The sequence below is a fragment of the Gadus macrocephalus genome, chromosome 21, assembly GCF_031168955.1.
Source record: "Gadus macrocephalus chromosome 21, ASM3116895v1".
NCBI lineage: Eukaryota > Metazoa > Chordata > Actinopteri > Gadiformes > Gadidae > Gadus > Gadus macrocephalus.
The window spans coordinates 11,886,559-11,904,852 of record NC_082402.1 but is presented as its reverse complement, the minus strand read 5'-3'; the positions used below and the strand labels follow the sequence as shown (position 1 = coordinate 11,904,852).

The following is an 18,294-nucleotide window of genomic DNA, read 5'->3' as shown; positions in this document are numbered from 1 at the left end:
TGCTGATATTCCACATTTTGTACGATCTCGGCCATAAACTGGTGGATGATATATATTGCTGCAATCTTAGCTAACACCAAAGGTCACCAGAGGATTGAAGGGGGTGGATAAAATAAACCTGTGACATGTGTGTGTGTGTGTGTGTGTGTGTGTGTGTGTGTGTGTGTGTGTGTGTGTGTGTGTGTGTGTGTGTGTGTGTGTGTGTGTGTGTGTGTGTGTGTGTGTGTGTGTGTGTGTGTGTGTGTGTGTGTTGAAACAACCTCTTAAACCTCTCCTGTCTGGTTCGGGGAGGCGCAGCGTATCTGAACAAAGTTCAGATTCATTCATCATAAAGTTCTGTTGGGTGCCCTGACCTCAGCTAGGTCCAATCCCAGAGATCTCACTCACACACACACACACACACACACACACACACACACACACACACACACACACACACACACACACACACACACACACACACACACACACACACACACACACACACACACACACACACACACACACGGAAGTTAACTATTTGATATTTGATGTGTGGGAGGATATTATAATTCATGGCTGAATCTCCAGAGTTTAAATCTCTAATGCTAACAGAGCTTCTTCCCAAATGTCCTCATCCAAAGGGGAATGGCAAAGGACTGCATTTACATTGTGCTTTTCTAATCTGTGGCCACTCAAAATGTTTCACATTGTGGGGAGTTTAGGAGTTAAAAACAGGAATTCTTACATCTTGGTATTCCGTGGGAGATGGTTGGATGGTTTGGTAGGGCAGAGGTTCTCTCCTTTGGCTGCCTTAGCAGGTCAGCTGCTGACCAGCAGAGTACCCGTGGGGAGTACCCCGTTACACAGTGTATCTACAGTGGTACTCATCCATCATGCTTCTACAGCAGTGAATGAATCCATTAACATTGGAACACTTCTTTTATTAAACATACTGGATGATAAAAAATAAACGACATACAAGATGTAATGTTTTCTTTCCTTATTGTTGATTACCAGCGCTTTTGCGTTTGGTTGAATCCTGTTTGAGACTGTGTCTGATAACATAATCACATGGCTTTACCATGAGGAGAGGGCTGTGTTCGAGCTGCGAGGCAGAGAGGGCGCCACGGGCAGGTGTTTACGGCGAGACGGCGAGGCCTGTCTACGGTGTATTAGAACAACAATGGTCGCAGGTGTTTGGAGTACAGGCCGTCCATCCAAATATTAACACCTGAGTCCATTCACTTCCAATTACTCATACACTGCGCTTTCTCCCCCTACTCCCATTCTCTCCTTGAGTGTGTGTGTGTGTGTGTGTGTGTGTGTGTGTGTGTGTGTGTGTGTGTGTGTGTGTGTGTGTGTGTGTGTGTGTGTGTGTGTGTGTGTGTGTGTGTGTGTGTGTGTGTGTGTGTGTGTGTGTCAGCGTGTGTGTGTGTGTGCGTGCAGGTGGATGTGCACGCTCCTGCTTTGTCGCCAAAGCCCTTTGATGTGCAGTCCTTTGTATTATCGGCCAAAAATCTCCAAAGTGGGAACGGGCTCCGTTTCCGACTCATTACAGTTTAGAAAATGCCTGCCTCAAAACAATATGTTAATCCCTTTAACACCATGAATATGTGGCAGATTAATTACGGATTAAACCATTGACGACCGCCACACTAACACAACCAGGAACATCATTACAACACGCCTGGCTCAGCAGGTCCCTCATAGTTTGGACACTTTGTCAACATTAGGGTTGACCTCAAATTGTGTCCTCCGCGTCAACACGTGGCCATCAATATGTGAAGAGGCATTCATCAGAACATAGACACGTGAACGCCATACGCATTTCACACGCAACCCAACATGCACCTGTGCACACAAAAAGATCACAGACATGCACCGATAAATAATTCCATAGAGAGACGACACAGGATTGTCCCTGTCCCACACACACACACACCAAACCCATACACAGTCACCAAACACCTTTAATTTACCTGTATTGGTGGAGTGCATTGTATGTCTGGTGTGCGACAACACCTTCATTATCCTGCGATCAATAGTGCCTGTTTTTCAATCAGAGAACTAATTTTCTGTATATTTCAATGTGAATTAATGAGCATCATAAAATCCACTTTTAATTAAATAAGGGGCAATTCTCTGATGTCCTGCCGAACCTGACACACAAACACACACACACACACACACACACACACAGTAGAAACAATTTGTGCGACAGTCAACCAGCTGTGAATATCCACAGCCTCAAGTCTGGCATTTGACGTTACAATTGATTCATATCAAAGCACTATTTCGAGGAGCTGTTTATCTCCCCCTGTCCTCATATAGGTGTCATCGCATGAATACAAATGCATCAGATCCTTTATTATGCATCGCGTCCTGCAGCACCAGGGCACGAAATACCTAAAGAGAGATACTTTGCCTCCAACAAGCCATGTTTTAAAGCTAACGAAGACACATCCCTGACAGGAGAAGATATCCCACGCCTCTGCTGTATTGCATGAAAGCCTTTGGGAGGAGGATTTGGCTGCTGCATGAATCCAAGTTATTTTTAAATGTTTTAACTTGAACATTTTATTTATTAAAAAAAAAAAAAAAAGGACCTGCCGCTGACTATCCACTCTATTTGATTCCTCTGCACTTAAATATAGTATGCGGTTGTCATGACAGTCTAATGCGCAAGTGACCGCCTGAAGTACTTTACTAGAGTGCTTCCTTTGGCTTGTTGCATTTTTAATGACCACCGTTTTATTCAGTATGGTCATATGCACACCAATAAAATGATCCTAATGTGGTTAAGGAATAAGGTACCTTTGGTATCTTTATCTATACTATGTTAATTTAGTATTAATTTAAACCTGAACTCCTTGACTTTTGGACTGCACTACTTAATTTGGTCTTTGCATTTTTAATGACCAGTGTTTTATCAGTACGTTCACATGAACACCCATGAACTGATCCTAAGCTTATATAATAGCGACATTCAGTAACTTTATCTATTTATTTATATGTTCATTTTTATTCATTCAAACCATTCAAACTACTTGACCTTTTTAGTGCACTTCTTACTTGCACTTTGCCACTATAGCCATCAACAAATTATTCAGACTCATATCGTGTCTAAAGACTAAAACCGTCCACTCGGGGTACAAAAGCGCACAGATATTTTCCTCTCAAGTTAAAAATAGAATAGAGAATTGTATCAATGATTGAACGAATGATTGTCCCGCTCCCTCCCATCCTCATTTGATCAGCCTGCCACTCAGTAGCTGTTACCTGTGGCAGGGAATTCTGCTCTGTAACTAAAGTGCTATAAATAGATGTGGTTCCTCACTCATCCAGGCACAAGCATAGGAGTGCATCGATGTAAGGAAGGGAGGAGGACCATTTTTCCGCTTTTCCAATGTCAACATCTGGGAGGGTCTGGGAGGGTCTTGAACACTGAGTACCAGCAAAGGTTAGAGCAGCCATCACCGCACACTGCTACATGACAGCCTGGATCAGGTCCCAATAAAAGCCCCCTAGGTGGAGAGAGGCAGCCACACAAGGTCCATGCAATGTTTGTTGCATGGACCTTGCAACAAACATGTTGCAAGGTCTAAACCAGGCTCAGTAAAAAACACAATATTAGGCAATAGTCCAAGACCTATGTTTCACTAGTTTCACTGCAAACTTTTTATCACTTCACTTCCCAGTCTGTGGTAACAGGGCAGAGGTTATCAACAAGGGTTTTCAGTTTTTTCCCATAGTTCCCATTTCCCTCCTCAGCTGGGGGGAGAAGGGCTGTTATGTTGGGAGTCAGTCGGTAAACGTCTGGCCTGCACTGCCTATTAAGAGGCTGACGTGAACCTCTTCTGTGTGTCAATATACTTCACGGGAGTTTGCTGTTTCTCTTCTTCATGTATCACTCCTTTCTTCTCGTCTCTTTTGATGTAGAAAATCATCTTAAACTGTAGAGTATTAACTCTCATAAAGACGGCTTTCAAGCAACTAGAGGCAACAACACCTTTTTTAATCTCTCTCTGCCCCCCCCCAGCGAGTTGGGGAATTATGGGAACAGTGGTACATGTGAACAGCTTGTTACTTACATGAAAATACATGCCTGCAAATTGTTTGTGTGATATAGAAAAGGGTCTCTCTCACGATTGTAAAATCCTTCTTTAAACATTGTAGTGTGTGCTAGGTCTAAGGAGACCTGAGTTTAAGTTAGAGTATTACTCACATCTACTCGCACACCTCCGAAACAAACACCAACACCCATTTACCTGATGTTTGCCGAAGTTGGCAAAAACCGTTACAAGTTCCTGTAAACAAGAACTTAATCCAACGATAGCCAACAACTATTGAAGTGGTATGGCACACAGGCCCCATGTTGGCATTTGTGGGTGTTTGTTGAGGCCATCTGCTAACACCTTTACTATGAGACTCGTAGAATGTCTTTGTGACATTTTAGTCCATTGACTTGAAAGGCAGATATAGATATATCTCTTAGAAAGATTATATATCAGGTGACTCCTTTAGATGTTTGCATCTGCTCCTTTGTTACCTGATAAAAATGTCTGATTGATTCCCTAAGCAAGCATTAAATCACAGGGGTACGGTGAAGTACATTTCAATATATGCTTCACATTTTAAGTAGCCTGGCTGGCACTCGTGGAACTACCTGCATGGCTTCACCTCTCTAGCACACACACATGTCCCTTGAATAGATAAGTACTGATTATTTCCATCCGACTAGGATATATTTGTCACATCAAATGAGGCATTGCATAACACACTGTATCATCACCTCAGATCTTAAGGAAGAATAGAGAAGCTCTCCGACTTCAAATGGAAAATGGACTGCATTTTTACAGCGCCTCTCAGTCCTGAGGCCACTCAAAGCCCCTCAAATTGACCCATTCATACACCACAGCGGTGTCGGACGTGCAAGGCAACAGCCAGCTCCTCCGGAGCAGTGGGGGTAAGGTGCCTTCCTCAGCAACACCCAGCTCGGAGCAACGGGGATCGAACAAGCAGCCTTCTGGTTGCTAGACAACCCAATTCACCTCCTGGGCCACTGCCAAGACAAAGATATGAAAACAACTTTCTGGGGAAAAATTCTTCACATCAAGCAACAAGATGCATGGTGACAGGTCTGTTGGTCACAGTCCAAGTCCTGCATTTATTTGGTTCTGGACAAGTTCTTTCTTATTATAGTATGGTATCTCACCAATCCTCCATCTCTAGCCGTTTGTAATCCATAGGATCCCAGGCTTCTGCAAACCAGCACAGCTGTAGAAGTTTGTCTTTGAGATAAAATACCCTTTTCTCATCCCCAATCCCCCATTAATTCAGATGAGCCATGATACTATTAAAGAACAGCGAATTGGGGGCAATATTAGCATTTCTTCTTTGCCTCAGCGTTGTTGTCGTTGTTGTTGCTGTTGTAGGTGACTGATGACTCATAGACTGGGACTAATGGGATTTACATCTCTCCAGTAAGGGCACATGTTGTGAGTCATCAGCCTACCGCAAATTATCTGGTCAAGGGGAGACACAACCACTCACCATGCTACCACACAGCACACACACACAAACACAAAACCACACACAGCTAGACAGACACACACATACACACACACAACCAGACACAAATACACACACGGCCCTCAGCAGGGCCACACAGGTAGTTATCAAGAGAGAAAGAGAGGGGGGGAGAGAGAGAGAGAGAGAGAGAGAGAGAGAGAGAGAGAGAGAGAGAGAGAGAGAGAGAGAGAGAGAGAGAGAGAGAGAGAGAGAGAGAGAGAGAGAGAGAGAGAGAGAGAGAGATATGCACAATTCTCGACACAGCAGGAGATCATTAAAGACGAAGTCTACTGAATGTCTTTATATCAAAGTTTAGAATCAAAGACTCAAGGTCCCCCCAATCGATTTTTTCTCAATCTAATTAATCACACATGTTTTGATTAATCAATGTTTAATCGCAATATCAGGGTTGAATCGACTCCTGTCGTTCACACGTCGTATACACATTAGTCTTCTTGACTCACCGGCATGCATTCCCTCTTAAATGGAAAGCCAACAAGCCATGACACAGCCCTCCACCATATAGGAATCCAATGGCGTCCGAACAGTCTCATTAATAATGAATGCACAGAGAAGGATTCACAAATGTATTTTGTGATTTATATATAAATTACTCTCTTCTCACAAATACATTTCAATGCACACACAAATGGATATCGGTATATATAAATGTAAAATAAATCCTTAAAAAAAAAGAAGTTTCACAAACACATTTCTGATCGACACACAAATGGGTCTGGTTTTAAATAAATGTAATATAAATCCATAAATATATGAATTGAAAAAATATTTTCAATTTTCATCAAAAGTGTATTTGGATGTTTAGATACAAACTGTTAAACTTGAATTAACAGGACGCTTTAAATTTGTGAACTTTCACAATTGCATTTTTTTCAACAAGGAACTCTGTGTAGCCAATCAGATGCCTCCCTTGTTTTCAGCCAATCACATGACTGCAGTCCCGAAGAATAAGTCCAGCCTCCGAGCCTCCCGGTTCCCCCGGTCAAATGCAGTGTTGGCAACGTTACTTTAAAAAAGTAATTGGTTACAGTTACTCACTACTTGTTCCAAAAAGTAACCGAGTAAGTAACTGAATTACTCTACAATAAAAGTAGCTAGTTACCAGGGAAAGTATTTGCGTTACTGTAAAAAAAGAAAGTTGCTATATGTCAAAGAATTTGGATTTTAGCAGTTTTCACTTGGCCTTAATGTGTTAAATGGTTGAATTACCCATTCACGGCCCTAATATACTACCAACTGAATTTGAATTTGCTTGGTTGCAAAGGCTGTGGAATATCTGCCGAATACTACAGATAATGCCAACTTTTCATCGGATTGCTCCGGACTCGCCATTTCTGCTGCTTCATCTAATCTGTTTGGTGTGTGCATGTGCGTGTGTGTGTGTGTGTGTGTGTGTGTGTGTGTGTGTGTGTGTGTGTGTGTGTGTGTGTGTGTGTGTGGGGCGCACGTGTCCTGGCTTGTGCGTAAAAACACTGCCTCCGATTGGCTACCATGAAACATGACTCTGCCTTAGCCAATCATATTCGCTTATCTCGTTGTTAACCCACCCGGTCTCCTCACTAGCAGTTTGTGTTTGGAGCCAGGAGTGCGTTCGGATTACGCAGTTTATCCAATCAATTCATAGTAACGCACCACATTTAACGTACAATAACGGTAACGACGTTGTAACGACGGAAACAGTAATTAGTTAGATTACCCCTTTACTGAAAAAATAACGGCGTTAGGCCGTTCTTTTAAACAGCGTTATTAGAAACACTGATCAAATGTCTATGGGAAATAACATGGGGTTTTTGAATGATCGTACATAACAATCTCTAGGTGGCGAAGAAGTAAAAGCTGCGTCACGTTTTGAACTACACACTTTTTCCATCTAGTTTTGACTGGGTTTTGGGATTGTCGGTGACGTTAAAGTAGTAAGCAATTATTAATGCTACTTTAACGGCACCGACAATCTAAAAACCCAGTCACTGCAGTCATGTGATTGGCTGAAAACAAGGGAGGCATCTGATTGGCTACAGAGTCCCTTGTTGAAAAAAATGCATTTGTGAATCCAGCCACGTCAGGAGCCTCAAAAATCCACATATAAATACAGACCAGTTCACACACAAATGCAAACAAGTTCACAAATGAAAAGCGTCTTGTGAATTCAAGTATAACAGTTTGTATATAAATGTAACAACATTCTAATACATTTTTGATGAAAAGTGTAAATATTTTTTTAGAAACATTTGTGTGTGGATCAGAAATGTGTTTGTGAAACTTATTTTTGTTCATTGATTTATTTTACATTTATTCATACCGATATCCATTTGTGTGTGCATTGAAATGTATTTGTGAGAAGAGGGTAATTTATATACATACTTACAATTGTGAATCCTTCTCTGTGCAATCATTATTAATGAGACAGTTCTGACCCCATAGAAACCACTTCCAAACCTGTTGGCCATTTACCCACCAGAGAGAAACAGAGCTTCATCGCCCAACAACACCCAACCCGCCATGCTGGCATGTTTGACGTATGCCAATGTCAAAATCAAATATGAGGCAAAAATGAGCAAGGGTGTTAATATGCGTTAACAATATGAACACATTATGGTTTCAAGATTAATCGCGAGCGTAAGCGTGTTAACGTTGACAGCCCATATATATATACAGACCATAATTCCTACGAATGATTCGATGACTCAATCTCCATGTCTCATCTTGGAAGCGTTGAAATCTATTTTGAGCTGTCATCCATCATATTAGCATCTCTTCCCCGATACATTTGAATGGCGAATGCGAAAAGCCTTGCAACGTTGGGCACACACACGCGTGTGTATCCGTTTCAGCAAGCATTGAAAATCACGCGTGTCAGGCTAGGCAGGTGTAGACGTCCTACCCCCCTCTCTCCCTCCCTCTGCATCTCTCTCGCCCTCTCCCTTTACAGCCAGCTCTGTATTCATCACTGCAGACGGGAGCTGCTGTTCCTTCCTGACTCTCCGTGCATCTTCTTCAGCCTCAGGGCCCCACAGCACGGGAGGTGAAAAGCCGGCAGCAACACTAAGGCTTATTGCCCTTTCCCCTTCTCTTCCACTCAGCAATTACTGTCTCCCTGAAAACTCACACAATATACTCTCCCAATATCTTATAGGAAGAGTCACGTAGACCTTCCTTAGCCTGGGGTTTCAGTGTGTGCACATGCACGTGTGTGTGTGCTTGCATACGCAGGCGCATGTCTGTGTGACTAAGTCGGAGTGGATGTGTTTGTGTGTTTGTGTGTGTGCGTGTGCGTGTGCGTGTGCGTGTGTGTGCTTGTGTGTGTGTGTGTGTGTGTGTGTGTGTGTGTGTGTGTGTGTGCGTGTAAGTCGGTGGGGCAGATGGACAAAATGACCAACCGGACCATCAGCATATATTACTGGAAAAACAGGGAAATGGTGGGAGGTCTGATTTACACAAACGTATTATATCTGATTAACACAAACAAATTCACTTTGCTCTCTCAACACGATCGAATTGCTTGAAAGTAATTTAATCCCAAACATAATTGGATCCATTTGTTTGCATCATATAGGACAAGAGTGAAAAAGTAGGTAAATTTAACAACTAGGAATGACGAATCGCACAATTCAAAGGACACAAAGACATGTGAACTCAGAGACATGTGAAAACACACACGCTGGGAAGAAGCAAGGACGGACAAGTTTTCTTGGCTTCATTTATAAAGTGTCAAATTAATGATTTAAAGGTGACATATTATACCACCAGGTGTGATAAGCCATCAGCTAATCACACTCACACCTGGTGGTATTATATGTCACCTTTAAAGGATTCCCCAATCTGGACCCTATTTTCTGATCTTTTTGGTCAATAATAAAACCAATCAAAATAAATAATTCTTTACTTTTAAATAAGAGCAAGTAGAGGGGGAAGGTTGGGTCGTGGTCCATGCCGACAACAATTTCTTTAAATTTCTTCAGTATTGAGCGAGAACACTGTAGCCTTAATCCGTTACGCAGGCTGCCATGTAATCCTTTAGATCAATAACAGTATCCTGTAAGGGATGCTGGAAGTCGGTGGCACGCAGGTCAAGCTAAAGCTGAAGCTAAGCTAAAGCCCCCGCATTACGGCCTGGTGTTCGATTCCCATGTACGTGCATTGACTGCCCATGCTCATTGAAGACCTGGAGTATCTTTATTGTGCATAACACTACGGTCCATATAACCGAGGTTATGCCCGCTCACAATTGCACATGACTTTGTAATAATCAGTTGTCATTGCAGCACTTGTCTTGCCCAAGTGCTGCCATTTGACATGGGTTTGAAACTTGTATTTATTTTAGAGTGCCAACATAGTCGAACGAGAGTGCATAATGAAAGAGTCTCTTGTGGGTGGGACTCCACATGACCGTGTACAGGAATACCATTTATGTTCTACCATTGAAGTGTTTCTTTCCCTTTCGGTCATATATGCGTGTATATTATGAATATAGATGAAATGAAGTGATTGACTTGATAACCGTATAACATTTATAACCCATGGATGTATAATATATAATATATAACCCTTTTAAATCAAAGTCCTGGATGTTCCCTTTCCTCTTCCCAATAGTCTACATATAAACATATCTAGATGTAACGAAATCTTATGAGCAACTGATCCTAAAAGCTAAATCATTGAATCCTTCCTGGATCTTGATATGCTCGGTATGTCATGATATATTTGAAACTGAACAATTTATTTATTTTACTATATTTACTATATATATATTTACTATACTATTTAAATCACCAAAAAGGCCGTATCGACAAAATCTTTAAACCTCTGCACTCCAGCTATACTTATTAGTATGTTTTCTGGGCTGTTATTAATGTGCCTTTTTAAAATGTTTACAAAGTCAAGAAACATTAAATGATAACACAGGCCTTTGATTATGCCCTATTTACATTTACGTAGATATAAGGCCTGTGTTAAGTTTGTCACCTTCTTTTTGACATGCATTCACTGATCCCTTGTCTCATCTCACACAATAAGACCTTTTACCATGAGTTCACTTAACTTAAATGGAAAATAAAACATTAAAAAAATGTCTAAGTATTGATATAACATTCATGTGTTACCAATTACCGTAAAATATCATAGTTTTAGGCTGTGATTTGAATACCATTATTATACCATTATTGGTATAATAATTATAACATACTTTAAAAGACTACAATAACATGATGTCGTTTGCCATACAGTTAAAGTATTTAGTTGACTGAAAGGCAATCATTGTGTTGATGACACACCCTCTGTTCATGTGGACATGTGGTGAATGAAGTTCAATCAAAGGCTCTTTTCAAGCATAAGCTGCATTCACTATAGCATGTGCCGCTCTAATGGGCTGTGATTGGTTGTTTCATGCGTCTCCTACCTTCCTGTAGACGATCATGTTGGGGGAGTCGTCATCGGGGTCCACGCTGGCCCCCAGCGACTTCAAGGCCCGCAGCGCCCGGCGGGCCGCCAACGTCATCCGCGGGCTGCCCTCTGTGCTGTCCACCGAGCCCTCCGACGCCTCGTCCTCGTCTTCCTCCTCCTCGTCCTCCTCCGGTTGCTCCTGCTCCTCCTCTTCCTCCTCCACCTGCTCCTCCCCCCCCACTCTCTGCTTCTGCTCTGGTGCGTCGGCCATCTTGGGGTGGCTTCCTACTCGGGGGTCCGTCTACGTTGTTCGTTGTTTCCCCAGCCCTCTTTGCTGGTTTTCTCCCTAGTTTTCCGCGGTTTGTTTTCCGTTGGCGTCCTGTTGTATGGTAGGAGGCAGGGAAATGGGGAGGGGGGGGGGGAGGTAGAGATTAGTTGTTAAGCTAATGATAACATGATGGCAAAGTGCCCTCCAATGCCTCTTCGTTGGTGATTGTCTGATTAGAATCCTAAATTGGTGGGATAGGCAACAAATAATGGTTCCTCGTTTTGAGGCCCTGAGGTGACATGATGTCCCTTAACTAGAGCTATATTCCTCAACAAATGTGTATTCACCAAAATGAATAGTTACGACGACTGAAGTAGAACTGCCTCAGCCTGTTTAGACTAGGCGCAGTTTACATGTGTGATATGCACACACACACACACACACACACACACACACACACACACACACACACACACACACACACACACACACACACACACACACACACACACACACACACACACACACACACACACACACACACACACACACACACACGTTTCAGTTCACCACCTCGTCCATGGTTTGCTCTACCTCCGAAAACAGGCAGAGACAAACAGTTTACTAGTTTCCATTTCTTTGGATGTCACAAAAGTTGTTGAATAATAGAAATGCCAGGGCTAGGAATCAGCCCATGGCCCTCTCTGATGTTTCAGATACGATATGACACCCGCTTACTTTACAGTGGTTATTTTGGCGAGAACATAGCGTACGTACAGATGGTCGGGAGATGGTTTTTGATCTCTCCTACCACCATTTGAGATCAAAAACACAACCATCTTTGCATTGCAATCTGACAACCATTTCAATTCACCATTTGAAGTGAGACTCAAAGCGCTTCTGTCAACAGGGCCAGGGCCAAACTGCGCAGCGATACAGCAATGTTTCTTCTCTTTTAAGTATAATGCTATCACCTGTAGTGATTCAAGGGTCTATCCGTGAGAATGATCTTGTTGGTGGAGTTTAGAATGAACAACAAGTTTATTTTATTGCAGGACAAAGGTCCATTGTAACAGATGTGCCAATTTCATGGGCAGTTAGAGTATGTATATTAATAAGTATACATTAGAATAAAGGTCAATTACAAATGTTAAATGTTACTTCTTACTGGACCAGTAAAGGAAAGCTGCAATAAGGATTGTGTGATCACCAAGAGCTCAAATTAAAACAGTTGAAGAACACTGGATGAGAAAAAGGATATACATGCTATATTTTTAAATTCAGATACAATTAAAATGTAAAGAAACCAAGGAACACCACTACACTACTAGAGACTATTTTATTCTTCTGCTTTTGGCAACAGAAACATAAAAGAGAAGCCTTGTACAAAATGACATGTTTACACACTCTTTTCTTCATGAAGCATACAGCGGAGTGCACAGAAAAGGCAGCATGTTTGCTGTGAACAAACATGCATTCATTAGGCAAAGCTAAACATACACATTATACATTATACATCAATAGGAATTGAGACCGCAATATCGCACACCATGTTCCTAGAAAGCTTTTTCTGGGTCTGCTTTTTTTATGCAGCACAGGGGTAGTAGACCAAACTAGTGAAAGCTAACCCCTGGTGCATTTAAGCAAAATTACCTCAGCCAGGGAGGGGATGTTTGTCCGTGTGTGGGATACCTCAAAAAGGTGTAAACGGACTTGCACCAAACTGGGTGTGTAGGTTTCTTGTTATGGGCCAAGTCAGAAGAGATTCTCTCTTCATGCCTTTCAGACAAAAAGGGGTGTGGCAGTACATGGGACACGTGTCTTTGAGTGGGATAGCTCCAAAGTGAAGTGGATTTGCAACCTAACTTCTTGGGTAGGTTGATATAGGTATAGGCCTGCAGTATCCATATAAATGATTTAGTACATTTTCCGTCACTATAAAAACAGGTATCTCTGCATGCTTACAAAAAATTTGAAGGCTTCCATCTGGGCTTCATCCAGGATTTTTCTCTCCAAACCCCTTGTGTCTATTGTCAAGGAAAGGGCTGTTTGAAAACGGCAAAGGTTGAGCCCTGTGCCATCTATCTCATTTAAAACACTAGACTAGCCTAGCTGCCAATCCTCGGGATTTACCAGTCTCCTGGCAAAAAACATATTCCTGGAGATCCTGACATGCTTCTCACGTCTTTCGACAGATGCAGGCACTCATTTAAAATCTTTGCAACGCAATATATTTCTTTATTGAGAACACTGTTAAAGGTGTGTGTAGAATTGAGTGGCATATAGCGAAACGTACATGGCAGAAACAGATTATCTGATATATAAGTCTTAGTTGGTTTCACTCAACCTCAGGTCTAGATGCCACTTGATCCTACATACTGTGTCTTTAAGAGTTTCCTATGTGGATTCTTGCATATGTCAACCTGAACAAGAGTGGAAAGTTGACCTAGAAAATGCCGGCACATAAATGTTGCAGTGAGGTCAACTGGAACAACTCTATTGTAGGGTGACAGAAAACATTGGATGAGCAGGGGAGAGGTAAGGCTGCTAAATAATTAAAAGATTATATTAAAAAGCAATACAATTATTCAGCCCAATATTGTGATTGATTAAATTGATATACTCTGGATCTTCCTGGATATTACAAATTATAATATAAAACAATAATGGGTTGGGAGTACAAAATTTGTACAATCAACTAATTGCTAAAAAATTAACTAAAGAGTCCACGATCATGATAACCATTAATATACAACTAGTTATGCAGAGGAGAAATTAACTTCAAATGAATAACAATCCAGTCTCATAAAGTATTTCAGTTCAATTAAATTTGCTTCCAGTCAACTGGTAAAGTATCATAAAAAAACCCTAAGGTACAACAACTAATGAATTATTTATGATGGCTGGAGCTGTGAGCCAGCCTGGGAACCAGACAAATCTGCCAGCTCTTGTTTTATTTGCTCTGGCATATGAACGGGAGGGTCCCCCTCCAGTTCAGACAGATTTCAGGCAGATTCCAAGCAACGGGTGATTGGTCAAGGACGGGCCAATCACAATTGTTTATCTAAAATGGGTCCGGTTTGATATGATGACACTACAGAGGAGGACCCTATGGGAACGCTATTAAGGCATTTTCATAAGAAATCAAGATGGCTGATGCTGATGTGAGACAGGTTTCGCTGCTCTGATTGGTTGAAGGTCTATCATATTGGGTCCAGAGGCATTTTGGTCTGCGACCCTTTGGAAACCGATGATGAAGTATGAGGTTCAAGACTTCAAACGCATTTGCGAATGGGTCTGGCGATGTAAGGAAAGCAGCGAGCATTAAGAGGTGTGATGTTGTGTGTGTGGTCACTGTGTGAGAGCAACATGTCATAGCAGTACATAGCAAGTGTAACCGATGTCATGTACAGAACTGCAAGCATTCTGAAGAGCCCAGCCGATACAATCGGGTGTGATGCTTCAACGGTTTGAGGTTCATGGTATGCAACCAATCACTCTGCTGGCCCCTGCCCAAGGGCCATGATTACCTGTTGTTGTTGGCTTGCACAAGCTCATGTGTGGGCTTCATGACACATGTGGATGAAAGGACAGGCTTGATGAAATTCGACATCCCAAATAAACGTGAAAAAGCCGTTATAGATAAAAAGAATTGTGTATAAATGAGCAACTGTGATGTTGTGTGCTCAAAGGACAGTGTGCCCTTTATTTCAGAACATTACCTGGTATAGGGCGCAAATATGAATCAAGAACTAGGTATATGCAATATGAGACATGCCTACAATCAAGGTATAAATTATCTGTTGTGTATTTAACAAATGATTGCGGGATGCAGTGACTGCGAATGGGGTTTGATGAGTAACAACAGCTGGTGTAAGTGTGGGGCGTGTGAATAGATGGCAGGACTTCCACTTTCTGAACCCCTCATTTTGCACAACCGCAATTATGCTTGGTTAGAGAGGAGAAACTCTGCTGGGATCATTAGCGGCGATGTCAACTATAGTCTAGGTCAAATAATATCTATAGTAGAGTAATGAGTTTATACAGTCCCTGTATGCACTGTGCTCTAATCGTCTCAGCCCATCTCTGAAAATGGCACTTCTCAACTCGACTTCAAAGTTTATTCAGAGACAGAGAGAGAGAGAGAGAGAGAGAGAGAGAGAGAGAGAGAGAGAGAGAGAGAGAGAGAGAGAGAGGGGGGGGAGAGAGAGAGGCTAATACTTGGCTCCATGTCCTCCTAAGATCAATACAATCATCAGTTGTGTGTGCGTGCGTGTGTGTGTGTGTGTGTGTGTGTGTGTGTGTGTGTGTGTGTGTGTGTGTGTGTGTGTGTGTGTGTGTGTGTGTGTGTGTGTGTGTGTGTGTGTGTGTGCGTGCCTGCCTGCCTGCCTGCCTGCCTGCCTGCCTGCCTGCCTGCCTGCCTGCCTGCCTGCCTGCCTGCCTGCCTGCGTGCGTGCGTGCGTGCGTGCGTGTGTGCGTGTGTGTGTGTTTCACTGTTTGTGTGTGGGGGTATATGTGTCTACATGCATGAACGGACACATGCATATTACACAAAACCTAGCTCTTCGCAATCATCAAGTATAGGCCTGGATACATGTAACAACGCTGACTACATGGGAGTGTATTACATCATGTATAAACTACATACACATGTAACAATGCTGACTACATGTGGGTGTATACTCTCCTGCATTGGAGCAAAAAACAATAAACACAACCCAATCTGCAGGCCCTCATGATGTATGGACATTTTTCCTACCGCTATTGTTGCTTTGGTTTTCAGTCACCAAAGAGACATGATACTTGACATCATAGCAACAGGGTTATTCTAACCCTTAGGCAATATACAACATACACAAATATATATTTAGATAATATTCCAGCATCAGCAGCCTCCTTTCCTGTATCCTCCTGATATGTGATCTTAGCATATTTTCCTCATTATACAATGAGCACAATACCCAGAATACCTGTAGCACACCGAAGCCCCTTTACTCAAACTGACATAACATAATACACACCGAAAGGAGACTGGTGAAGTCGCATAACAGTACAGCGTCTAGAGTCGAGGCTGGTTAGAGTTGAGTTTGTTGGTGAAGTTAGCAATTTTACCCAGAAAAAGCACTTGTTGTCCTGGTATGGATATAGTGGCAACACCCATAGATGTAGTTTGGCCAAACCGTTTTGTTTTAGAAATGTTCCCCTGACTCTCTGTCTACTATGAATCGTGGAATGGACAAGTATCATCCGTGTTTAATTCCTAACCCCTCAGAGAACCAATTAGAAGAATATGGTGAATAAATGTGTGGTGCAGGAGCCCCTAGCCACGCCCTTCCTAATCTCTCTTCCGGGGCAGTCGATTGACATATAGGCCAACCTTTTTCAAAACAGAAAGTACTGCATGTTGCCATGGAAACCAAGTAAGTTCTCATGCAGCCATGAAGTAGGACTATTCCCGTTGCAATGCCGCGCTCCCCGGAATAGTGCACTGGGGAATGTCACCTCCGGCTGTCAGAAAAACGAGTTATGTTATGTTTATTCCCATTATAAACCCAACGCAACTTAACCCTTGGTTTTACTTCAGGGCACAACCTTACACTTCATGAGGGCAGAGGATAATAACTCAAACCCATCATGCATTGGGATGTCAGGTCAGTATTACTACTGTTATAATATATATATTTATATATATTTAATTATATATTAATACTGTTCCATATATATCTTTGACATCTGCAACTTTAAACCAATATCTCTACAACCATTCAGCTTAATCAGCACGTCTGATTTATATTTTAATAAACCCTGCCCAGACACCCCAGTATGGTCAGACTCACACACATAATCCCATTTCAAAGACAATGTGCATTAACACTTATTGAACGTTTTGCATTGGCGTATTGAATACACGTTTAAATTGAATATAATAGTGTCCAAAGAAAGTACGGTAACTTGATTGTCTCTAGACTGGTACCCAGTTCTGCAATGTACCTGTACATAGTGTTCCTCTATCCTCCTAGGAGCGTTTCACTCCCTGAGCGTACACCACCTGCAGCGCTACATCTTAATTTAGTCTGCCTCACATTCCCTGCACCTGCATGTATTCTTCGGTAAAAGCGACGGGGAATATTTCTATCACCATACAAAACATAGTAAGGCAGTTCGTTTTTTTTCTAATACAATGGTAGACTGGTAGTCTGGCACGCACACACACACACACACACACACACACACACACACACACACACACACACACACACACACACACACACACACACACACACACACACACACACACACACACACACACACACACACACACACACACACACACACACACACACACATCCATTCTCGAACCTTCAGGTAAAATGTGTGGCTCTTTACCTGAGGATGCTAACCGCGGGAACACTGTCGCGTGGCAGAGCAGGCACGCCGCCGCAGCACAGAAGTCGCTCTTTGCCTTGTTATTACTTTCACTTTATCCTTCTCTTCCAATATACCCCGTTAGCAATCCGTTCAGAGAACAACCAGCAAACAAAAGTTAAAACCGTTCGTCCGTCGTTTTATCCCGTGTTCTCTCTGCGAGCGACGCGCTCGAGCTTCCCCGGACAAACACGCGCCCAATCAGCTCCCCGGCAGCAGCAGCCTATAGGTGACCCAGGTGGAGTATCCGTCACTCCGCGGCGGAGGAGGAGAAGAGACGGGGAGACTAGTGGATCACACGGCACGAGGTGTCTGCGGGAGTGGAACAGCTGTACAGATGGTGTGGGTCCAGCGGCAACTGTGGTAGCGTCCCCCTCTACCTCTCTCACTCACACTCACACGCACACACACATACACACGCACACACGCGTATACAGCAATTATGTGTTGGTGGGTGGGCTGTGTGAGCTTGGAGGCAGAGTGGCCACGTTAAAGCAGTGTGTCCTCGTGTGCGTATGTTTGGGTGCCATCATGACAGAAATGTCAGAAATGGTTGAGAAAATGTTTGCCATAATGAGTAAAGTTTCTCGAACTTGTTCATTCCTCTTCATTTAGACAAGATGAAAGAATGAACATCAAATAGATAT

At 42.6% G+C, this 18,294-nt stretch overlaps 1 protein-coding gene across 1 annotated transcript in view; it reads right to left on the bottom strand.

Annotated features, from left to right (window-relative positions):
- Nucleotides 1-11,224, bottom strand: part of rgs6 (regulator of G protein signaling 6) — a 56,654-nt gene extending 45,430 nt beyond the window's left edge. The window contains exon 1 of the mRNA XM_060041022.1: nucleotides 10,970-11,224. Coding sequence (XP_059897005.1) covers nucleotides 10,970-11,224 — 255 coding nt within the window. The remainder of the gene's footprint in view (nucleotides 1-10,969) is intronic.
- Between the last annotated feature and the right edge of the window lie 7,070 nt (nucleotides 11,225-18,294).